We start from the raw sequence: 25504 nt of genomic DNA on the forward strand, positions 1-25504 counted from the left end.
TCTCATCCTGGCCTGTAGTCCTTCACATGCTTCTCGAGAAGGATCGTAAATCAGGGTCACAAAATGCTTCATTGAAATCTATTACATCGAAGATCACCAACTTGTACCCCCTGTGTTGGCTTTGGTGTTCTGTTTGCTGGGCATGGTTTTAAAAATTATGAACCAGTTTTTTAAAAAGCATTTCTTAAAGTTAAGACTTTTTATATAACATTCTGAATTTTCAGCTTCCCTTGAAAAATTTGAACATCTGATAACCTTAGACCTCTATCACCCCATGTTGATGTAACAGAGTTGAGTGGAAGCCTCCCCCTTTCAAATGAGCCACCTCTCTTCGATGTGCCACAGTCCCCACCACTCCATACTACCTTACTCCCATACTGTTCCACAGGTTTATGTCACCTGCCTGGCCTCTATGGGCAATTAATCTGTGATCTCTATTAGATGCAACAGATGATGCAATTCATTAGGCTAGCAAACACACATTGACCTTCTACTATGTAAATAAAATAAGAAAAACAGGTTCACCTGACCTGGTCTGTTCCCAGTGAACTCCTGCTGATTCCTAGAATGGTTACATGCTTTGCCACATCTTACAAATCATGCTCAGTAATCTGGTCTAGAATCATGCCTGGGGGGGTGTGCGGCATGCTCACTAAACTGTAAACAACAGAAGAACCGTCTGACCCCTCCTGAAAATCACAGCTCCCCTGGCCTGCCCTCAGCCAGCTGGCCCCTCCTCTCTGCTCCTCCCCCCAGTTGTGAGCACCATGGCGTTGAGCTCTTCTACCCAGACTTGTCCTCCTCCCTTGCGAGGAGGCTTGGATGTTGTAGAGCAGGTACAGTGGCATTCCCCTTTTCTGTCTGGGGCTCCGGTCCCATGATAGGGGTGCCTCTATCACTTCCTCAGAGCATCAGGGGCCTGCAAACGGTGACTTTCGGTTCCTCTGTAGGGCACATGTTTACCAGAAGCTGCCTGTCCACTCCTGATTACCTAAACCGAGCCTCTGTTCCCCGGAGGTCTAGGGGAGCCCTCCCGGGGAGCTGGAGGACTCGTCTTTGTCACACTAGCCAACCAGGACACTTGGCTACCATCTCTTTGCAGCCTCTCCTCGGCTCAGACAATCCCACCTACCCAGGAAAGGCAGGCTGGGAGCTTCCCATTTCGATGTAGGCTTTTGCCATCTTTAAGAGAAAAATTGTTTTTCCTAACTGAACAGTAACCCTCCACATTTCCCCCAACGAATCATGAACCGTTTTGTGTCAACAAAGTCTTTTCTTGACCCCATGTTGCTTCAGGAGATCGGGGCCGTGCAGAGGGAAAGGCAGGTGTGCGAAGCAGGCCGAGGCAGAGGTGGTTTCGAACCAGTGGTATATGTTGTGTTGCTAGGCTACGCGCAGTGGCAAACATGTGACAACCAGTCTTCCAGGGAAGAAGACGAGGTCTGATTTGCAGTGATTGCCAATTTCCATGGTGTAAATACTGTCACCATGGCTCCCACCATGGTGGCCACATTTAACAACCAGCTCTTGATATTCCAGAAAAAAAATGGGGATGGGGCCAATACAGGTGGGCACAAGCTAGAATGAGCCAACAGCCACTCCCCCTGGCCTGAGTATTGTAAGCTCACACCTGCTGCTGTCCTGGTGAGGTCTTATCCCACTGGGACTGTGGGTGTCTTTATTAGAGACTGGTGGTTCATTAGCAAGCAGGCAGCTTAACAATCATTTCTGTTGCACTTAGAGCCCTTTAAATTCCCAAACCCTTACTTGTCAGTTCTTTTCATTTCATTTTGCCCATGTCTTTTTATCACATTTGGATAACTTTTTTTATATATACCTAATTCTTCTACTTCATTTTCTGCTCCTCTGAGCATCTGAAAAATAAAAAGTTGCTGATATATTAGCATATTCACCACCTAGCATGTGCTCCGTGATGATAATGACCCTGATTGAGAGCCACACCCTGGACGTGTCTGAGCTCATTTAAACACCTGGCTGAGCAGATCTTAGAATCTTCACTGATGGACAAGGAAATGGGCTTCACCTTACAGAGTTAAACACCATGTTCCAGGTCACACAACTCACTGGTGGTGGAGCTAAGATTTGAATCTGTAGCTGACATGGTGTTTTAAAGAGTTATTTGCAAGCATCAAAAATATCTGAAATTTTATCTAACAATAGGGATTTCTATTTTCTCTTGAATATTCTGAAATTCTGACAACTCTAGGCCCATGGTACCTTATGGAGATAAAATTGAAGCTAAGTGGAAGCTGATCCCTTCAAGGGACATTTCTCTGCCACAGTCTCCACCGCTCCCTAGTGTCTCACCAGGCTTCAGATTTTGTGCTTACACTTATGGACCATACTGCTTTCTAACTAAATGTGACTTGCCCCTGCCCAGTCCTTCCTCCATCCTTGACCAAGGGAGAAACAGACACAAGGAAAGATTTGGGCAATTCAAGTCTAATCAGAAAGGTCACAACAAAGTGAAGAACTCATCCTTTGCAATTGGGCTACATGAGCAAAACCACGGTGCATTCTCATTATAAAGCAAGGTCCTAACAAACCGTGTCATTCCCTCCTATCCTCATCTGACACTGGCATAACCCTCCCTTAAACAGGCAACTGTTTGAGTGGGTGTCTTTTTATTTGACTATGTTCTTTTAAAATGTTTATTGTTCTTTTGTGTACATGCATTTTTAATCCACTGAAGTGATTTCATAGCTTTCATTCTGTTTTCTACTTTCTTTGTCAAGGGATCTTTTAAAGATCCTTTCACATTGCTGCCCCTACAGCATGTCTCTGCTTGTAGCCACTGCGTAACACCTTATGTATACCTTGAGCACGCTTTACCCGTCCACTGTCCCAATTGTGGGCACCCAGTTCCCCTCCAGATCTCTGCCACCACAAATTTCTGGTCCACATAGATGGTCCAGTTGAGCCCTAGGCATATGATGCCCAGAGATGAAATTGCGGGGTCATAGGATATACACACATTTAGTTTGTCCAGGTGGCGTCTGCTTGCTCGGCAGAATGGCTGCACTGGTCTGCACTCCTGGGACTCCTTATAAAACACAGACATTAAGGGAGGAATGGAAGGAGAGGAGGCTTCTAAATATCTAATACCCCTTAGGACATAAGGTCCTTTGGGCGGAGGTCAAAATAGGCAACTAGGCTGGCCTCATACCAAGGTGCCAGAGCACAGGCGGAGAAACTGGGGGCGGCCACCCAGGCCACCTGGGAGCACAGAGTCTACAGCGAGGGCCCGAAGTGTCGCTGCTCCCACTTACCGGGCAAGTCATTTGGTCTTTTGGAGTCTCAGTTTCTTTATCTGTAAAATGGGAAAACCGATAGAAACTTAAGTCAGGTTGTTTAGGCTCTTGAAGAATATTCATCTTTTCATTCATTCATTCACTCCCAACACGGAGGTAAACACATGATACATTTTGTCACCTAAATGCTGGGTTTCGTGTGTGTCCAGTCTCATTTAGGGCATCTTTTCTCCCCTCTCACTGGCTCAGGGACTCCCAGGACCAGAGGCCCAGCTACAGGGTAGGGTTTTGAACTGGTCTGTGCAGATGTTGAGAGGCAAGGTGTATGCTGAACCCGGGGGAGGGGGGGCGGGGGCAGAGGAGGAGGGACAGAGCAGGGACCTCATGGGCAGCCATGTTTGGGGAAGGGAGAGGAAGAAGATGCTAAGGACTTCCGTTCTGATCAATTCCTTCCTAAAGCAAGGAGTCCACTTTGCTGTTGGTGAAGGGCTTGGGTTGAGGGCTTGAGGGTAAATCCTTGGATCAACTGTTGAGGGAGGGCTCAAGATGGACAAGTAAAAGGATTAATTTGGGGGTTGGCCATCGTAGGTCAAGTTCTTCCAGAGTAAACCCTGAGCTTGGGCACCAGTAATTCACTACAGTAAGGCTTCCAGGAGAACCAGTAAGAGAGAGAGGGAGAGAGAGATGCAGGATAGGGAAAGGAAGAGTCAAGCAAAGGTGCATATCAGGTGAAGTCTCAGACCCAGTCCGATCCTACAAAGAGCACTGAAGTCTGACTACACCCCAGGACGTGTCCCGCACGGAGGCAGAGGGTTGGGCTCTTGCACACCCACTCTTGCAGCACGTGGTGGCTGCCTTGGGCGGGCCCAGGGAACATAGAACGCCCCAGTTTCTCCTGGATTTCCTTGTGAATGAGGATGGTCCAGTGCCCAAGGGGAATCACCCAGGTTACAGGTTAAAGCCTTTAGCAGCAAAGCATAGAGCTCCCCAAAGAGGGAAGGTGAGGAGCATAGAGCAGCGCAGGGACCTGGAGGGACTGGCAGCACGCGAACAGCATTCCCTGTAAGGACTTAACCACAACCACAAACTCGGATGAGCCCCCGTGCTCCGCACGAGCCGCTCCCGCTGCCTGCTGCGGTCTTCCCCACGCTCTTTGTCTAGCCAGCTGCCACCGTCCCTCACATCTCACCCGAAGTGTTGCCTCTCTAAGGAATAATTCCCTGGCCCACCAGGCTAAGTCCCCTGGTAACAATAACCTCCCAAGGCACGGTCTTCCTCACACAGCCTGTGCACCTTGTAATTACGTACTTCATGGTTTATTGTCTCGTGTCCTGTTTCTCCGCTAGACCATGGGCAAGGCCCTGGGTCTGCGTGGGTTCCTGCTTGAATGCCTTTGGCCGGGCCCTGGATGGGGCCCATAGCCAAAGGTTAGTATTCTGTGTGGGCTGCCTGCTGGCTTGATGAGCCCCCCGCTCTGGTTTACTCCAGCCCTGCTCAGGTGCAGAAGGTGGGTTAGGGAGCTGACCCCAGACCACGGCTTTGACAGGCAAGGCCGACAGGAGTACAGGGAGTGGAGGATGCCGTGGGGACAGGATCTCTGGTGGCCACCGTGGGGTTCAGGCTTGTCAGAAAGATGGTGGGGCCCAGAGGGGCTGGAAGCCTACACAGAGGATGAGATTGGAGAGTCACGGCCTCTAGGAGACTGGAGAGCAGACGCGCGGGGAAGGAACAAGCAGGCGAACTGGAAGATTTGTCCCTTGTGGCAGAGGCCGGTTATAAAACAAGTTGAATGACACTGGACAAGTTACCTAGTCTTTTGAAGCTTCAGCTTCCTCGTGGGTAAATAGAGATAGTTAGGTCGTGAAGTGGCAATAAGAGGAAGATTCAGGAAAAGTTGATTTCTCCTTTCAAATTTGTATGTGTCAGTGTTTGCTGTGTAACAAACGCTCAAAAATCTCAGTAGTTTATAACAACAGACATTGTTATAAACAATGGCTCTGCAGGTCAGCTGTGGTCGGCTGGGCTGGGCTGGGCTCTCCCGGACTCGGCTGGACTCCAGGTTCGCCTTCAGGTCAGCTGTGGTCGGCTGGGCTGGGCTGGGCTCTCCCGGACTCGGCTGGACTCCAGGTTCGCCTTCAGGTCCAGGTCTGCTCCTCATGTCTTTACTCTTGGCCCACACTGAAGGGCCAGAGGGGACCTGAGGCAAGTCACAGAGGCCTGGGAGGGGCAAGCAGAAACCCACAGTGCCCGTGAAGCCCCGGAGTTTAGAACTGGCACTTTTGCCCTCATTGCATTGGTCAAAGCAAGTCGAATAGTCAAGCCCAACATCAGTGGATCAAAGACACGCGTTCTTCATACTCGAGTGTAAGGTTTTTCGAGGTGCCAGGACGAGGTATGGCTGCAGAACTCTGTAGCAGGAAGAACCCACTGCTCAGCTGCCTTCCTCCGCCCAGGTTTCGGTTTCTGTGAGCTCTTGGAGAAAGCCTGGAAACCTTTTCCACGGTCAGCTGACAACCTCGCTGTGATGCGGGGTCTGATGCATAGATTCTAGCTGTCAACTGTTACTCTGCTGACCAAAGAACCATCCTCTCCCAGGGTCTTTGTGGTGGGCTGGGGGTTCCCAGATGAGGGTTCCGCTGTCCGAACACCCAGACCACACGCTGGCAGACAGAGCACGGTCATGCCCTGCCTCCTTGCAGAGACTGTGGTGACACCACCAGCAACCTCAAAGGATGCATTTCAGAGCTGTCATCTCAGTACCAGCCAGAGGTGTGACTTTCCCAGGCGGTAGCTGGCAGCTCCTTTGATGTCAGAGATTCAAAGCACTTTAGAAGCTGCTCAGGTCGTTGAGGAAGTCCCAGGACTCACTCCCCCACTGCACAAGTACCAGGGAGTGGAAAGCTGAGATTCTGGGCTTCACAGCCCCAACGTGCTGGGGGCATCCCGGCTGACAGGTGATAAGGCAGACAGTCTATAGGAGTTGACCTGGCATCGGGGTTTCCCCAGCGGGAGAGGGCAGTGGGCAGCGATGCTGGGGCTGCCGGGGCTGTGGGAGGCTCATTGGAGGGGGGATAACAAGTACAAGGAAGGGGCTTCAGCTCTGAGAATCCAGAAGGGAGATGGACTTAGAAGTGAGTACGAAGCCCATGCCAAGTCATTCTGGGAAATCTGCCCGTAACAAGGCAAGAGAGAAGCTGGGAACCCAGCTTCCGTGAGGGGGCTGGGAGGACACTGTAGGTGGGAAACTCCAGCCTGCTAGCCGAGTGCAAGCGGAACCCGCCCTACCAGTGCCAGGCCCACCAGACCCGGGCGGAGAGGATCCCATGGTAGCCTGGTGGGAGAGAGGGGTCGTGATGCCCACTGGTGATAGCCAGTGGGCGGGGCCGGGCGGGGCAGTTTCTACTTTTCTTCCTTTAAGCGTCATGGCTCCTCCCGGATCCGCCACCTCTCTCCCTTGTACACAAATAAGACTCTGAATGAGCCTGGCGTCACCTTCATCTTTCACCATCTTCAAGCCCCTAGACGTGGTTTGGGAGAGACCTTGCCATGGGGCAGGCCAGTAGAGACAGGACTGTGCCCACAGATAGCAAATGCCAGCCTCTCTGCCGTCACCACCAGCCACCACAGTGCAGAGGGCAGGCCTGCTACCTCCCAGAATGCAAGCTCCTCCCTCAGGTCAGGTTTCACACCGCCCCGCCCACCCCGAGCCGCAGGAGGCTTGAGCCTTCGGGAAAATCCCTAACCACCTGGTCTCACCCGAGCTGGCAGCTCCCTGCTCCTGGCACCCCCTCCATGTCTAGCTAGAGAGTCATGGATTCCCACCCACATCCCCTATTTTGTCTTGAAACACCCCCCCCCCCAAGTTTCTGCTCTTCTGACAACGTCTGACCACCCAGGCAAGTTGCTCAGTGTTTCTGAGACTCAGTTTCTTCGTCTGCACCCTGGAGCTATGGTACCCAGCTGTAGCACAGGTTAGATAACAAACCTAGAACCTGACCCGGTTCCAGTTCCTCCCATTTGGGATGTGGGGTCCTCAGCTGGGAAGAACCAGAGAGGTTTCAGGAGACCCCTCAGATGGACCCTTCCCTGACTCCGACATAGGACACTGTGTTCTTGCCATTATGACCCTTGTGTCCCGAGTGACTGATTCACAGGACCGGTCACTGTTTCAAAACAAGATCTGAGGAAAGATAGAGACTCCGCCCCCCTGGACCCGGGCAGCCCATATTCTCCGCCCACCTCCCCTCCTGGCCAAACGCCATTCCCACCTCTCAGGCCTCCGCCCTTGGACCTACATCAGGCCATCGAGGAGGCACAGCAGCTCCAACGCCCACAGCCCGACTGCCTTCAAAAGGTTCCATAATACTTCCGGGACGTCCTGGAAGACCCCCTGATGTGCCCTCCATTGGCCGGCTGGCTGCAGGCTCCACGCAGAGCATCATTCCTTTCTCCTTCACCAGCTGCTGCTTGTGCAGGGCTGTGGCGGCAACGTACTTGAAGATATTTCACGCTGCCCCTGTGCACCATGAGGACACCAGGGTCCCTGTGCCTGCCTGGGCTCTGTGCCAGGTGCCAAAAGCCCTATCCACCAGTCTGCCAGGTTCTGCTCCCCCAAAACTCCCTGCCATCAGTCTCCATCTATCTCTTATCCACCCCAAACCCTAAATCAAGTTCGGGGGTCCTGGAAGAGAGCCGAAGCTATGTCAACATCTACCCCAGTCCTCTGCCTCCCCCGCCCTCCCCGGCTCTCACTCCTCCTAGTCACAAAACAAAACCTGACCTAATCATCCCTGGATGGGACCTTTGCAAAAGCCCTGTCCCACCATGCCAATGTCCAGGGCAGCTGATTTCTGCTCCAGCCTCAAAACCTGCACCATCGTAAATCAGAAAAAAAACTAAGAACTACATGAATCCATACATAGAAGGGACATAAAAATGAGACTCAGAGACATGAACAAGAATGTGATGGCAACAGGGGTGGGGTGTGGGGGGATGGGGGATGGGGTGAAGAAGGAGACAGGGGTTGGGGGAGGGGAGGGGCACAAAGAGAACCAGATAGAAGGTGACAGAAGACAATTTAACTTTGGGGGAGAGGTAAACAGCACAACCAAATGTCAAAATAATCTAGAGATGTTTTCTCTCAACATATGTACCCTGATTTATCACTGTCACTGCATTAAATTTAATTAAAAAAAAAAAAAACCTGCACCATCAAAGCGGGTACTGCCGCGCCCCTCTGGCCCACCTGGGGAGTCCTCACGTCTCCTGAGGTGGCAGCCACCATGTGGCTGGTTGTGGGGCTGTGGCCACTACCTCACCTCCGTCCGGTTCACTGGGACGGGGAGACTCTATGATTGTCCTTCTATTCTTGTGTTATTACGGCTGTCTGAACATCCAAGATATTTCCAAGGTGTTAGTTTTGTACAAAAAAAAAAACCTCCAGAAGGATATAGACCTGGTATACTTTTGTGCAATTCAAAGAAAACCTGACGCTTTTAGACAGGTTTATAAGATGCCTTATAAACCTTTCTTGTCTTTGGGCGCCTGTCTATACCCGTGCATATGAATTCAATGAGCCAAGTTACAGGAGCTAATTTTTAATTGAATGTATTAGGGTGACACTGGTTCATAAGATTACACCGGTTTCAGGTGTACGATTCTATAATACATCGATTGTATTATTGTGTGCTCACTCCCCCCCCCCCCAAGTTGAGTCTCCGTCCATCACCGTGTCCCTCCATCTCCTCCTCTGACTCCCCGGAGCCCTCTTCCCCTCGGGTCATCACCCTGCTGCTGTTGGTGTCTAGGAAGTGTTTTCTGTTTTTGTTTTTGCTTAATCCTTTCACCTTTTTCAGCCAGCCCTTCTGATGGCTGCCAGTCCGGTCTCTATCTGTGAGTCTGTTTCTATTTTGTTTGTTAATTTTGTTCACTTGATTCCACATGCGAGTGAAATCACATGGTATTTGTCATTTTCTGACTGGTTTGTTTCACTTGGCATCATCTTCTCCCGGTCCATCCACACTGTTACTGTTACTGTTTTTCTGTTGTTGTCTTTTTTACAGCCGAGCCATAGTCCATTGTGTCGAATGTACCACAGCTTTGTTATCCACTCATCTAGTGATGGACACTTGGGCTGCTTCAATATCTTGGCTATTGTAAATAATGCTGCCATGAACATAGGGGGGCATATATTCTTTTGAATTAGTGTTTCGGGTTTCTTTGGGTGTATTCTCAGAAGTGGGATTGCTGGGTCATCAGGCAGTTCCATTTTTTATTTTTTGAGGTAACACATACTGGTTTCCACAGTGGCCACACCAATCTGCTTTCCCACCCAGCAGTGCACAAGGGTTCACATTTCTCCACATCCTCACCAGCACTTGCTGTTTATTGATTTTTTTGGGTGATAGCCATTCTGACAGGTATGAGGTGATATCTCATTGTGGTTTTAATTTGCATTTCCCTGATGACTAGTGACATTGAGCATCTTTTCATATATCTATTGACCATCTGGATGTCCTCTGGAGAAGTGTCTCTTCAAGTCCTCTGCCCATTTTTTTTAAATTGGATTGTTTGTTTGGTGTTGCGTTTTATTATAAGTTCTTTATGAATTTCGGATATTAACCCCTTATCAGATGTATCCTTGGCAAATGTGTTCTCCACTCAGTGGGTTGTCACTCAACCGGAGCGCCGACAGAGGTCCGCCCATGTCCTCTGTGGCTCGCCCTCCCGCCACCCTCGCTGCTTCCGCCCAAGCTGGCTGCACGCAGCCACCAACTCCGGCGTGGGGTCAACTTCTTAGATAAGAACTCTATAGGCGATCCTAGAGGTAAACTCTCATCTTAGGGTCCGTCTGCCTTGGGGGCTGGAGAACAGCTCCCTGCGCCCCGCCCATCACGCCCTGTCCCTTCCAGGTCCTCCGGTGGACATTTCCGCATGCGGACCTTTCATGTCCAGAGGGCGGCGCTCGGCATTCTCTTCTCGCCACCGCCGCCGCCGTCTCCTCCCGCCCTCGGATCCGCGCGCCCAGTCCCTACCTGACCTCCGCCCTGGTTCCCTGGGGCTGCCCCCTTCCTCATCACAGTGTAGAGCTCAAACACGTGCTTACAGGTAACCACTATCCCGATTAAGATGTGGGTCATTTCCAAACCGATTACCATTTTCTTCTTACCTTGAAAGGCATTTCAGAATTATAAAACAACAATTTCAAAAAACAGATACACTTCCTGGACGCCCTTCACTCACGCCCCTCAGTCAGTGTTCTAGCATACTAACCTTACCCTCCCTCGTATTAGTATTTGTTTTTGAGTTATGGGAGAGTTAGTTGCTGACAATGCTCCCTTAGCCCTAAATATTTCAATGTGGTTTTCCTCCATGGTAAGTACTCTCTCCGCCTGACCAGGCGGTGGCGCAGTGGATAGAGCTTTGGACTGGGACACGGAGGACCCAGGTTCGAGACCCCGGGGTCACCAAGTTCATCTAGTTGGAGCAAGGCTCACCAGCTTGGACCCAAGGTCACTGGCTCGAGCAAGGGGTCACTCAGTCTGCTATAGCCCCACAGTCAAGGCACATATGAGAAAACAATCAATGAACAACTAAGGTGCTGCAACGAAGAATTGATGCTTCTCATCTCTCTCCCTTCCTGTCTTTCTGTCCCTATCTGCCCCTCTGTCTGACTCTGTCACACACACACAAAAAAGTACCCTCTCCTACATAACCACTGTTCAACCATCAAAATCAGAAAAGTAACACGGATAAGATAACCATGATCTCATTCTTAGACCTTGTTCGAATTTCCCTAATTGTCTTCATAATGCCCTTTAGAACAGTATATGAATATACTATATTTATATATATAAATATATTATATAGAAGCTCCTCTTGCTGGACCAAAGTTCAGCCCAGGACTGCCTATTCACTGTAAGGATCACATCTCTTTAGCTGGGCACAGTTCCTTGTCTTTCATGACCTTGGCATTTTTGAAGAGAAGAAGCGGGTAATTCCTCAGACGGTCCCTCCGCCTGGGGTTCTCAGTGGTTCCTGCAGGCCTGGGCCCAGGGGCCGCATTTCCAGCAGGAGTACCCCAGACATGTTCTCCATGCATGCATCTCAGGGGGCCACACACACAACATTACTTTGTCCCATTGCTGGTGACATTCACTTTGTCACTTGGTTATAATAGTGGCATCTGCTATTGTGAAATAGTGGCACTATTTCCTCATAAAGTTACTATTTTTCCCTTTGACATTAACCATTTTGCAGGAAGATACTTGAAAACTGTGCAGCTATCTCATTCCTCCTCAGTCTGTCTCTCTCTCTCTCTCTCTCTCTCTCTCCCTCTCCACACTAGCTGTAGCATCTTTAGGGTCTGTTGGTGCTTGCCTGAATCAGTTGTTAATGTGACAGTTGCCAAACGGTGACTGTTTCCATCATTCCCTCGACAGTTATTGGCATTTCCTGTGAGGGAGAGCGTTTCCTTCCCATTTATTGACATCAGTGTAGACTCATGAGTTTATATTTTATTCAGTGAATTATAATTATTTTTATTATTCATTTTGATGCTCATATGATACCAGATGGTCTTTTCAACTGTCCTTGTTGCTGTCTCCTGGCTCCTCCTTTTCACAAATCTTCATCATTTTTTTTTTTTTTTTTTTAGCATTTTCTTACTTTCTGGGGCAACAGATGTTCCAGACCCACATGCTATATACCCTTCCCGCCTGGGCCCTAGAATCAGCTGTGTCTCCAGGAGCCTGGTTCTTTTCGTGGCGAGCAGGACATAGGTGTGCTCCTCATTGCACCTGGGGTGTCGTTGCCTCGTCAGCAGACAGAGCCGGGAAACGTGTGTGCAGTCACACGCACACTCGCCCGCTCACACACGCGTCAGTGCTACCTGCAGGTAGTAAAACCCTGTGCTCACACTGGAGGAGCTTCCCTTCCAACCCAGCACTACAGGCAGCTCATTCCGGCCTGAGTCCCGTCTCTGACGCTGAGAACCGGGTCCCCTTGCTCCGCAGGTCTGTCCTTTGCTCCTGTTCCCTGCTCCGCTGCTCCGGGACCCGGCCAGCCGGCTGCTAAAAACCCACTGCTCCCTACCCCAGCCGCGCCCTCTGCCTGCCGACCACCTCCCCGGCCTGGCCCCCGAGCCCCCGCCACTGACCCCGGTCACTTCAAAAGGCGAGCAGGGGAAGGAAGCAAGCCAATAAGTATGTCCGAAAGAAAAAGAGAAGAGAGAAGGGAAGAGCTGGTTCTAAGGAGACGTATTCTGGGCTTCACTCTAGGCCATGTGGGTGGCTGAAGGGGGATTTCTGGATCTGAAGTGGCCTCCAGAAGTCTTTGCTGTCCTGCCTGCCCTCCCCTACCGGCCGCTTACTGAAGCCAGAGGTCTGGAGTCTTCCTCCCCAGTCCCTGTCACTCACTGGCCCATCCCCCATCCCCCGCTGGCATGTTAACAAGTGTCTGTCTGGCCGTTCTAATTCCAGCTCCATCCTGGCCCCTCTGGCTTACTGAGCCTCCCCAGTTCAAGCCCCAGAATGGGGGTGGCCAGGCCCCCCACTTCCACTGAAGTCGCTCTTAGCACAAACTCCAAACTCTTCAAGGTCTAAGAGGTCCATCCATGACCTCGTCTCCTGTCATCTCTCTTCCTCACCCAAGTTGGGGTCTGCAATTGTTTGGGGGAGAGGAGGTGGTTAAGGGTTGAGAACAGTGCTGAGGGCAGAAGAAACACCAAGGAAAGCGTTTCAGGGGCTGGCAGCGAGGGAGGAGGGAAGCATTTCAGGCTGGGAACTGGTGTGTCCCGGGGGCAGTGAGCAGAGGACAGGACCGTGGCGTCCAGCGGATCTCCGAGCGGAGGACACACCGCTGGGCCTCGGCTCAGAGGCTCTGGGGGCGGGAGGTGAGGCTCAGAGCACAGGCTGGGCTACCCTCTACCCTGTCAGCGTGGTGCCTCCGTGGGTGTGTGGGACCCCCAGTCTGGGGGGCTCAGAGGCTCAGAGGCTCTCGGGAGTGGGAGGTGAGGCTCAGAGCACAGGCTGGGCTACCCTCTACTCCGTCAGCGCGGTGCCTCCGTGGGTGTGTGGGACCCCTAGTCTGGGGGGGCTCAGAGGCTCAGAGGCTCTCGGGAGTGGGAGGTGAGGCTCAGAGCACAGGCTGGGCTACCCTCTACCCTGTCAGCGTGGTGCCTTTGTGGATGTGTGGGGACCCCCGGTCTGGGAGGCTCTGGGACCTGGGCTGGACCCAGCTTGGCCTTCGCTGCTGCTTCCGAGGCCCCACTGAAACACAGAGCACAGTGACACCACCACCTCACAGCCGTCGCTGTCATCTCTGCACAGCGGCCAAGTGGTATCGTCACCTTGCTTAAGACCTTTCTAGTGACTTTCTCAATGAGCATGGAAAATAAGGCTGTGCTATCGTCGGATAGTGATGAGGGTGTTTGGGGGTTTTATTTATTTATTTACTTACTTACTTATGTTCTGCACTCCTTCACACTTTCCCATTGTTGGTGAAACTTCCACAAGGGCTGTAACAGGCTTTCTAACTGCCGGCGGAGGCTGGCAGAGCCGTGAGGAGGGGGTGTCGCCCGGAGCCCTCGAGCCCCACCCCACTCCTGAGCCGCCTTCTTCCTGCAAGGGACCTCTTTCGGTTCCCGTTTAGTGACAGCAGACAGCGCTGGAGTTAAAATTACCTCCTGGGAAAGTTCAGCCTGTCCAGGGCTCTGGCCCCCCTGCCCCGCTCCCCGACCTCCGGAGAGGGGTGTCTGAAAGTCACGGCCCCGCCCGAAGACTGTTTCTAGAAACACCATCTCTCGGAGTTCACAGCCCTGAGCCTCCAACAGACTGGGTGCTCAGCTGTCTGTCCTTCGTTCTAAAGACAGCGGAGGTGGTCTCTTCTCGAACCCCAGGGCTGGAGGGAGCCCTGCTCTGTGTCTTCCCCAGGAGAACTGTCCCTGGGTCCACTCGGGGGGCCAGGCGATAAGGAGAAGGGGCCCCTCCCCACCGGGCCTAGCCTGGACATTCGCACCTCTGGCCCCTACTGCTTTCCAGCTATAAACTCTGTTCTGTGCCGTGTGCCCACCTCCCCAAACAGCAATAGGGTCCCTTTCCTTCCAGAGTTCATGAGCCGGTCGGGATGCCGGTCTAGCTGGGCGTGGTGGGGACCTGTCTGCAGGGCCTTCGTGGAAATGGCTGGAAAGCACCTGGAAGGTTCCAAAGACCTGAAGATTTTAATGGGAGGCAGGAGAAGAGATAGGTGTTTGTTTCACGATCTGAACTAACCCCTGCCCCGTTGTTTCCTGCGTGACTTTTGGTGATGAGCAGAAATGAGTTTGCGCCTGTTCCACTGACCTCATGAACCCCAAAGGGGTGTCTCTCTGCCCGGTGCCTGCCCATCACAAGGGGTTAACACAGGCCAACCCAGCCAGGAAACGCTGCTCTCTGCATCTTCAAGGTCATGCTCTCAAGTGCACGAGGTACCTGCTGCGAACAGGGAATTCTCTCCGGGGGGCTAGGAGAGTTGTCTCAGGGCAGAAATCCGGCCACCCGTGGTCACTCACCCCGGGGAATGCCTGTCCCTGTGCTGGGCTCACGTTCACAGACCACGGCTCAGGTTTCAGGCTTTTCTTCTCTGTTTCAAAATGACCAGATAAATCTCTTCAGGAAGCCAGTGGCTTTGGAATGAGGAACCAAGTCTGGAGGTCTTGACGGTGAAGGATCCAGGGCAGCCCCTCCCTGCTAGCAAATGTGGTCCCCCCTCCCGGGCTGAGCGTGGACGGTGTTTGCAAAACAGACGGGCTCGCCTTCCGCAAGCTGGAGGCGCTGCCTGGGGGCTGTTTGTCGGGGCCCCCCTTTCCAGCGGGGCTGGCCACAGAAGGCACAGCTGGGGACAGGGGAGAGAGGGTGGAGGCCTGGCCGCAGAAGGCACAGCTGGGGACAGGGGAGAGAGGGTGGAGGCCTGGCCGCCGCAGAAGGCACAGCTGGGGACAGGGGAGAGAGGATGGAGGCCTGGCCATAGAAGGCACAGCTAGGGACAGGGGAGAGAGGGTGGAGGCCTGGCCACAGAAGGCACAGCTGGGGACAGGGGAGAGAGGGTGGAGGCCTGGCCACAGAAGGCACAGCTGGGGACAGGGGAGAGAGGATGGAGGCCTGGCCACAGAAGGCACAGCTGGGGACAGGGGAGAGAGGATGGAGGCCTGGCCGCAGAAGGCACAGCTGGGGACAGGGGAGAGAGGATGGAGGCCTGGCCGCAGAAGGCACAGCTGGGGACAGGGGAGAGAGGATGGAGGCCTGGCCGCAGAAGGCACAGCTGGGGACAGGGGAGAGAGGGTGGAGGCCTGGCCGCAGAAGGCACAGCTGGGGACAGGGGAGAGAGGGTGGAGGCCTGGCCGCAGAAGGCACAGCTGGGGACAGGGGAGAGAGGGTGGAGGCCTGGCCGCAGAAGGCTCAGCTGGGGACAGGGGAGAGAGGATGGAGGCCTGGCCGCAGAAGGCACAGCTGGGGACAGGGGAGAGAGGATGGAGGCCTGGCCGCAGAAGGCACAGCTGGGGACAGGGGAGAGAGGATGGAGGCCTGGCCACAGAAGGCACAGCTAGGGACAGGGGAGAGAGGATGGAGGCCCCCTGCCCCGGCAGAGCGGGGCACGGCGCCCAGCACCAGCAAGGCGGCCCTCTCCAGTGCCCACAGCTACCCTCCCCGTGGCCTGTCCCAGGGAGGTGACTGCCCCCCAGGTGCTGGCTCTAGGGTGTGGCACCTCTCTTACTGCTCTCCCTACGCTGCCTCGTCCCCAAGTTCCCCAGTTTAACATGGCACCTGCTTCCTGTCAGGACCTGACTGATACACATGACCGTCTTCTTTTCAGATATTTTGCATTTTAAATTCTTGAGAAGGCACTGCCTTTGGCAGCTGTGGTCAGGGGTGAGTGGAGGGGTGCTTTCCTGCTCCTGACCCTCCCACGCTGTTTCCAGGCCCACGTAGGGTCCTCCCAGAATACCTCTCCTGGCTCCCAGCCAGTAATGGTTGCACACCTCTGCCGGCCAGGTGCTGCGGCGCCAGCCGGGGTACTGCAGACTACAGGTGCGCAGTCAGGTGGGTGTGCGCTGGAGCGGCCCCGTCCCCAGGGGACCCCTGTGCTCCCAGAAGCCCAGGGTCAACGCACCGTCCCCGTCCCCAGGGGACCCCTGTGCTCCCAGTAGCCCAGGGTCAACGCACCGTCCCCGTCCCCAGGGGACCCCTGTGCTCCCAGCAGCCCAGGGTCAACGCACCGTCTGCCTGCAGGCCCCAACTGCAGACTCCCGGCTCGGACTCGGCAGGGTTTGTTAGGCCACGCCCAGGTACAGCTACCTGTTGAGAAGACAGACACACAGCCTTGCTGGGCACCCTGCCTTTCCCTCCTGGCCGTCCTGCCTTGACAGAGTCTTTCTAGGCCCAGCTCAGGAATGAGAACGCCTAGGCTGGGCTGCTCCAGCCTGCGCTGGGCAGGGGGAGCCTCTCACCACCTGTCTAGCCTGTGCTCCTCGCCCGCCCCCCACCCCGCCCCCACCCCCAGGGGACCCCTGTGCTCCTCGCCCGCCCCCCACCCCGCCCCCGCCCCCAGTCTGGGCCAGCTCAGGGGCTTCTGCAATCCTGAGCACTCTGACCCTTTTCTCTATTCTAGAATGTGCTTGGAACATAGGTTCTCAAAGGGGTCTCCGTGAACCCCTTCTCATCTCAGTGCCAAGAGCAAAGGCTGAGGGGGACCCTCTCTTAGCGGGTCCTCCAGGGAGACCCCGGCTCTGGCCTGGGTGACTCCCTGCCCTCCCCATGTCCCCTGAGTCTGTCTGTGTGTCTGTCCTGCCCGCTGAGGCAGGCTGACCCCTGCTGAACCACATGGGCCCGGGGCGTCTTCCCTTCAGGTGGGATCTATCTGGCCCCTTGGAGACTGCCCATGCTTTTTTCTGGGTGCTTTCTCTGGTGAGCTGCGTGGGAAGGGGGGGCGGGGATGAGGGCTACAGGAAGATGTCCCTCCCCAAGCAGTGCCTTTGAGTGGCCATTCATTGGCTTGCTTATCCATCCCACCACCACCACCCAGATAGGTTGTTCCATTGTCTGTGAGGTTTGGACTCAACCCTCATCATCTACCTTCCTGGGAACCTGGGCCACCTGGGCAGCCAGCAGCCTTGGTTTGCCAGGCACTGGCTCTCGGGCCTCCCAGGCCTCCTGGGCCTCCCCGGGTTCCCCGGCCACCCCGGGCCACCCCGGGCCACCCTGGCCTCCCCGAACTGTTCAAGTGCAAGTGATCTCTACACTTGCACCCAGCGCTGGCCTCCGGGTCCCCCTGCCTCCTTGGATCTCTAGGGATCAGATTAATCTCATCTTATGTATTGGGGGGGGGGTGAATTTGATTAATCTTAGAGTGTCCTGTTATTCTGCCTGCTTAGTACACAGCAAATTTTAATCTATTCCAGGACCCTTATTTTTTCACAACTCTGAAACCAAAGGTGTCCACAGTGCATGGTGTATAGTCGGTTACACTGTAGCTTTTTAGCAGTCTAGATGACAATGTCTTCGCATCGGCCCCTTCAAGTCCGTACCCCACGTGCTCTCTCAGACTCACGCTCCCCGGACGCCCTCCGGCTGAGAACGCTGTTCCAGACTCAACACACGAGTCGTTTCACTTTGACGTTCTCTGATATTTTCAAATCCTTTTCCCACACGCCGCACGGCATGTCACCACTAGCTGCACATTCTTGACAGGATGACGCTTTTATCAAGATTGCTTTAACTGAGTCGAGTTCATCGGTCTTGTGTCACGTCAAAAAATGTTTGTTATTCTGTTCACTTTTGGTTTTGAACCTCTTCAAGTTCCTCTTTAGGGGGCCTGGCTGCCCTCGATATGTCTGGTTCGATGATGAACGACGTGGCTTAATCTGGGGCTTTGTGAAAACAAGGGAATTTGCTTAAAAAGAATTTTAAAAGAAACCATTTTGTTAAACTCTCTACCAATTCACTAAACGGTTTGAGCCACACACTCAAGCACGCACACACACGCATGCCCTCCTGCACAGATTTATACACGTGTGCTGTACATATGCATACCCAAATACACTCGGAGAGACACGGACTTGCCGAGCGGGAAGCCCCGAGTCCAGCTGAGGGACAGGGGTGGGTTCTCACTGCAGGCACGTGTACCCTCACTACACTTGGGGGTAGGGAAAGGTCTGAGTCCCAGTCGGGGTCGTCCCACCTCATCACCTCTCTTGGTGCCACTTACCAGTAGCCCTGAAGACCTTCAGACCAGGGCACTACCCCACGCCAGGCCCAACCATGCTTGAGCAAGAGGCGAATGAGTCAGGACAGTCCAGCCCTGGGCCCCGCTGGTTCTCCAGCCTGGGTGGACTTCCCAGCTCCGCCCTATTTGCCGATAGGCCTCCTTTTCCATGGGCGATAGATAGTACCACTCCCTTCAGCCAGAAGGCAGCTTGCAGCCCCTAGGGGAGCAGTGGGACCCCTGACCTCCGACTCCAAAGATGGCACTCTCTCAGCTCATTTTAAAGTCACCTGACTGGCATGGACATGATGGTGGGTATGATAACAGGGGTGACCCACAAACACTTAGCATCAGGACCAGGGGTGCTGTGCTCCTGCAAGCCCAGGGAAGCCCCACCCGGAGGGGGCACCTCTCTTTGGTGCTCAGCTCTGTGTCCACTAACAGGCTGCCCAGTCCCTCGCCCCGTCCAGCTCCCCGGGGCTCACTGCTCCTCCCTGGAGCCGGCTGCCTTCCCCTCCTCCGCCCAGGGCTGCAGCCTCGCTCGGCATCTGATCTACTGGGTCAGGGACAACGTGCTCAGCTCTGTGTCCACTAACAGGCTGCTCGGTCCCTCGCCAGTCCAGCTCCCCGGGGCTCACTGCTCCTCCCTGGAGCCGGCTGCCTTCCCCTCCTCCGCCCAGGGCTGCAGCCTCGCTCGCATCTGATCTGCTGGATCAGGGACAACGTGCTTAGCTCTGTGTCCACTAACAGGCTGCCCGGTCCCTCGCCCGCCCCGTCCAGTTTCCCTGGGGCTCACTGCTCCTCCCTGGAGCCGGCTGCCTTCCCCTCCTCCGCCCAGGGCTGCAGCTTCGCTCAGCATCTGATCTGCTGGGTCAGGGACAACGGTGCCTCACTCTGTTGACCTTTGTCCCCTGTGCCAAAGGGAGGGGGAAGTCCAAGATGCCTTCAGGTCTCTGGCTGGGCCAGTGGGGAGATGACAGTGTCAGGGCAGGGGCCTGGGCAGGGAGGATAGGTAGGATACTGGGACAAATTGGGTTAGAAACAGTATTCTTGGGTTTTTTTATTTTTTAGATTTTTATTCATTCATTTTTAGAGAGAGAGAGAGAAGAAAGAGATCGAGAAACAGGGGGAGGAGCAGGAAGCATCAACTCCCATACGTGCCTTGACCAGGCAAGCCCAAGTGACCTCAGCATTCCAGGTCAAGGTTTAACCACTGCTCCACCACAGGTCAGGCAGGGTACAGTACTGATGAGAACTGTAGTCCCTCAGGGGAAACCAAGAGGGACAGGGCCTGGGTGGCTGGGGCCTCAGGTAGGATGACACCTGGGGGTAGGTCTCAGCTAAGTAATACCTCAGCAGCAAGGGCTGGCTGCCCAGGGACCTTCTGGAATTTCCGGCTGAACCAGAGGAAGAACTGGCCCCAGGGCATTTGAACAGCCAGCCCAGCAGAATTACCATTATCGCCATCAGCAACAGAGACACGAATCAGGGAAGATTTTTTTGTGCTGTTCCATTTTCTGAGCCTTGATAAAGCAGAATTCTAGCAAATGGAAAAAAAATGTAAAAATAAAAGCAAAATAATTGCTAAAATAGATATTTCCTATATTTAAAAATAAATGATTGGGGGGGGGGCAGTAACTTCCTCAACCAAACACACACACACACATACACACACACACACACACACATCTAGGAAACATTCTAAACTATTGAAAATAGATCTCTTGAGGTTGGGGGATTACAGGTGATTTTGTTTTAATTCTGTATTTTCTAGTTATGCCATAATAAAACTATATTACTTGTATAACAAAATACTTTTTAAAATGAGAGTGGTTTTGGGTTGTTGTTTTTTTAACAGAAAGAAAATAAATCTTTCAACCTGCCTTATGTGTGTCTTTGCAGACTGGCTCCTGGGGGGGCTGGTTATAGAATGTAAGGGTGTGGGTGGGGCTTGTTCTGGATTGTGGTCTCTCCCTCAGCCCCCTTGGCCTCTGCTGCAGGGGGTCTTGGTGGCTGGGTGATGTCCCCGCCAGTGCAAACATGCTTCTGTTTGGGGTTCTGTCCCCAGGCCTCTGAAGGTGTCCCCATGAGATTTTTCACCAAGCTGGACCAGCTCATCGAGTTTTACAAGAAGGAGAACATGGGGCTGGTGACCCACCTGCAGTATCCCGTGCCCCTGGAAGAGGAGGACACCGGCGACGAGCCAGAGGAGGACACAGGTAGGAAGGGACCGAGGCCAGGCAGCTGCCTCTGGCCAGAGGCACCTTCGGGACCCTGTTCTCTAAGCACCAAGGAAGTGAGGCCCTGGGGTGTTTCTCTCAGGACAAGTGCTTGTAGATTTGGTGGCTCTGATTATCAGAGAGACAGAGTGTGACACAATGGCTAAGGACAAGTTAGGACACAGGCTCTGGGCTCAGACAGACCTAAGCTGGACTTCCTGCTCTTCAGCTTCTTCTTTGTGTGACCTTGGGTGAGTTACTTAACGTCTCTGAACCACAGACTCCTCTTAAAGAGACAATAAAAAGAATATCTACCTCCCAAGGCGGCATCAAATGTGTCAATAAACAAAGAGACCGGAACCCAGTGCACAGTAAGCGCCCAGAAAAATGCAGCTGTCATCGTCATCAACAGAATTAGCTGCATTTCCCTGGGAGGAGAGTGGAGGAGGAGGAAATTCGTGCTGCTAAATGGAGGGGTGAGAAAGGTGTTTCTTTATAGCATTATTAAAAGAAAATAAAGCCCTGGCCGGATAGTTCTGTTGGTTGGAGCCATCACCCTCGGGGCAGAGGTTGTAAATTCGATCCTGGGTCAGGGCACATACAGGAACAGATCTATGTTCCTGTCTCTCCCCCCCCCCCTTTCTGTCTCTCTCACTAAAATCAATTAATAAAAATTTAACAAGAAAAGAAAAGGTACAAACCCTAAAAAGCACGTGTGAGAGGAGCCTGTTCTGTGAGCTGTGCAGGGACACAGACTGGCAACAAGATCCAGCAGAGTCTGACCAGGCGGTGGCGCAGTGGAGAGAGCGTCGGACTGGGAGGCGGAGGACCCAGGTTCAAGACCCTGAGGTCACCAGCTTGAGCGCGGGCTCATCTGGCCTCAGCCGGCTTGAGCACAGGTTGCTGGCTTGAGCGAGGGGTCACTCACTCTGCTGTAGCACCTCCCCCCCATCAAGGCACATATGAGAAAGCAATCAATGAACAACTAAGGCACCACAACTATGAGTTGCTGCTTCTCATCTCTCTCCCTTCCTGTCTGTCTAACCCTAGCTGTCCCTCTCTCTGACTCTCTCTCTGTCTCTGTCAAAAAAACAAAAAGAGAAGATGTGCCCAGAAGCTCACCTGGGTGCCCCGGTACTCACCTGGGTGTCGTGTTTCCTCTCCTGTTAAAAGTTCACTTCCTAAATGAAAACCCTGAGATATCTCACTGAACCCTTCAGTTTAGAAGGTCAGGAGTCCTCCTCCATTCCAAGGCCTGGAAACAACCAGGTGCCCCATGGTCACCCCCAAGCGGGGGAAGATTAGAGCAGAGATGCGGAGGTCCCTGGCCGGTGTCCCCGCCTGTCCCTGGCAGGCTGCTGCCAGCCCTGCGCTGGGCGCCCTTTCCATCCCTTCCCCGTGGGCTGGCTGGTGGGCTGCCACCCACCTTTCCGCCCCCTTCCTGGGGGCCCCTCTGAGCGGGTGCACGGCTCCTCCACGGCCGCCCAGCGTGGGCTCCGAGGGCGGCCTCCTCAGCATGGTGGAGAGGGCTGGGGCCGGGTGGGGGCTTCAAAGGACCACAGCTCCGTGGAGGCTGGAGAGGGAGCCAGGCAGGCCCTGTCCCTTCCCACCCCGCTCGGCTGAGTAGGAGGTACCCTCAGCTGTGACACAGGCAGGGCTGACATGTCCACATGTGAGTGCGGGACCAACACGGCCCCGGCCTTGGCACCGAGAGGCCCTCCTGCAGACATGCCCTCCACATGCTGGTGTCCTCGCTTGCCCTACGGCCCCAGCCCAGCTTCTCTGCTCCCCTGGGGGCAGCCATCCGGAACTTCTGTCAGAGCCCGAAAGAGAAACCCAGTCTGCTGACTGCAGGCTTTACTTCCCCAAAGGAGGCTCAAGTCTGCTCAGGGCACTGCAGGCCCCATGGGGCCCACAGCAGACTCATAACCATCGAAAGACGCAAGGTCCCCACCAGGAGAGGAAGTGAGGGGCTGAGCCTTTGAAGAGGTGGCCAGAGCTGTGGGGTGGCCACTGGGTATGGGGCGAGGCTTGGGCAGGAGGTCCCTGGCCTCAGTGGCTCCCCGTCCAGTCGGGGGGGCAGTGGGGAGGGCAGGGGCAGTGTGGGCACAGATGGGGTCTGTAACTGGGAGCAGCGGCCTGGACCTCGTGTGCCGGGCGGGTCCCTGCCCAGAGGACGCAGCGTGGCAGCCATGCGACCAGCCCTCTCTGTAGGCCAGGGATCCGGAGAGAAGCTACAGCTTAACCCCAACAGCATGCCTGCTCTTCCCTCGGCCAGAAGGTGTTCCGTCTCCGCCTGAGCTGCCACCGAGAAACGTCCCTTCATCTGCCGGGCCCTGCGAGGCCAAAGAGGTCCCCTTCCCGGAGAACCCCCGAGCCCTGGAGGTCAGCCGGCCCAGCCTCTCTGAGACGTTGTTTCAGCGCCTGCAGAGCATGGACACCAGCGGGTGAGTCCCCCCCTGAGGGTGCCCTCAGAGGCCAGCCTCGGCTCCCCAGCGTCCGGGCAGCTCCCTCGGACTCGCTCCTGGGGGTCTCCCTTCCCCCCTGGCCACAGGCTGCTGTGCAGCCCACGGTTCCCCGCCCGGTGGGGTGTCAGGGAGCCCAGCTCACCCATGGCTCCACCACACGGCCCTGCTCAGGGGCTCCGTCCCCACCAGGCCCGGCAGTGCGGCTGGAGCTGGGTCTGGAATGACATGTATCTCTCTGGTGCCGACAGCACGGTCCAGATTTTAGGGGCCAGTGCTGTGACTGTCTCCCTAGGGGTCCCCATGAACTGCACACAGCATCTCTGCCCATCACAGGTCCCTCTAGAACCTCAGCCCCCACTGAGTCAGATGGCCCAAGTGGGGGAACTGCCTGCCCTGTAGCCCGGGCCGGCCACACAGCCCTTTCCCGCTCTGGGCCCCACTCAGCGGGGCCACCTTCCTTGTCACCAGCGCATGGGTCAGAGCAGCAGTTCCATGTGGGGTGATGGCCTGTGAGGTCTGCACAGCACGGCGCCCCTTCCTTTGGGATGGAAGGTGTGCGATGCCTTCATTCGAATGCTTCCAGTCTCGCTCTGACCCAGGGTTCTCAGCCTCTGCCCTTTATGTGTCCCCGTGCTGGCCCCTGCTGGTCCACATTGACAAGGGCCTGCAGCTTCCTGACCACATGGCCCGGTTCTGTCTTAGCCGGGCCAGCACTTGCAAATCAGAGGCCCTGACTTCAAGACAGGCCGGGGCCTGCTTTCACAGGAAGGAAGCTCCATGGGGGGACCGTGTCCCCAGGGCCCAACGTGTGGCCTCGTGGAGAGCAGCCACTTCACTATGTATGTGCTCAATGCATTAGTAAGTTAGTACCCAGTGAATGCCAGGCATTCATAATTTAGAAACGTTTTTGTTTCTTGGAAAGAAAAAGGCCCCCCAAAGAATAGCACCAAAGGCAGGCTGCTGCCACATCCCCCACTTGAAAGACCAATTGGAGGCAGCCTGGCTGCTCGCCGACCACCTGATCTGGCAAAACACAAAGGAAATGTCTGCAGGTACGCACGAGCCGCCCGGTTGCTAAGACACCTGGTGTTTTATATTTCCACCTGGACACATCCTCTGACTCTCCTCCGGGCCCACCAGGCTACATTCTCTGAGTTACTTGGGCTGTGAATCAATTGGCTAAATAGCCAATGCTTTGAACATGTTGATACATTATGATGATCATTAAAACCCGTTACATGTCCAGATAACAAATGCTGATTGAAATACTCCATGCAGAGCCCACGGCTCATTTCCTCGAGTTTGCATTTCCCTCCGGGTTTAGTTGCTAAATTTCTCTCCCTGGGGGGAATAGGCAGACAGCCCAGGGGTGCCACCATCTGCCCAGTCCTCCCGACTCTTCCACAGCTACTGACTCCGTCTCCTCTCCAGTCTCTCCTCCCTCAGGACAGGTGTTCTCTTGGGCCCGGGGCCCAGTGGGGCAGGACGGTGTATGCAGCCACGCCTCTGCGCAGCCTCTGGGGAGGCGTGGGGGACAGCTGAGGGCTGGCGAGCCTGCGAGGGAAGCTCCCTCTGCTTTTGCTTTTCTGCTAGCATATGGCAGCAGAACCTTCCCGAAGCACACACTGGGAGACGGGATGAGCAAATGGCACGTGGCGGAGGGACCACGGTGACACCGTCCCTGTCCCTCCGTGCTCGGCCGGATTGTGAAGAAAAAAAAAACAACCACTGAGATTCTCTCCCTTGGGTGCTCAAGTTAATCTATTTTGCTTGTAAGATATGCTTTGTACACAGAGGACTGCCTTTAGGTGAGTCTTAATTATAAGACAACCTGCAGTCTTTTGGTGCAATTTAATTATTAGATCTAACCCGGTAGGTCGCAGTGGACCCAAGGCCCCTGAGTAAAATGAACTCTGAAAGGCAGAGTTTCTATCTCTCGTGTCAACACTTCTATACAGCAAACATTTTAACAATTACAGCGTCCTGCCACAAGGTTTCATGGTCTCGAAGGTATAAGTCAGTAGTCGTTAGGATGGTTAAAATACACGTCTTACTCCTATGGAAGAGATTTTGTTCTTTTTTTTTTTGGTAAAACAGACTTAGGCAGAAACTGGATTTTTGTGATGTCGAAACTCAGAATAAGTATAGGTTACGACCGCCGGTACGTAAATGGTCGCTGACTTCTCAGACTAGTTAAGTCAGGATGGCTCATCCACTCCTTTTTAATCTTAAGAGGAGCAGCTCTTCATTCTTTCAAGGATCCTGTAAAACACAACAACAGCAGCAACAAAGTGCTGTGACCTCCAGT

At 54.1% G+C, this 25504-nt stretch overlaps 1 protein-coding gene across 2 annotated transcripts in view; it reads left to right on the top strand.

The window, feature by feature from the left end:
* Positions 1–25504, top strand: part of INPP5D (inositol polyphosphate-5-phosphatase D) — a 119608-nt gene that overhangs the window by 33344 nt on the left and 60760 nt on the right. For both annotated transcript variants that reach the window (XM_066346348.1, XM_066346349.1), the window contains 2 exons: positions 20578–20728; positions 23007–23175. In XM_066346348.1, coding sequence (XP_066202445.1) covers positions 20578–20728; positions 23007–23175 — 320 coding nt within the window. The remainder of the gene's footprint in view (positions 1–20577; positions 20729–23006; positions 23176–25504) is intronic.

This window comes from Saccopteryx leptura, chromosome 7, assembly GCF_036850995.1.
Source record: "Saccopteryx leptura isolate mSacLep1 chromosome 7, mSacLep1_pri_phased_curated, whole genome shotgun sequence".
NCBI lineage: Eukaryota > Metazoa > Chordata > Mammalia > Chiroptera > Emballonuridae > Saccopteryx > Saccopteryx leptura.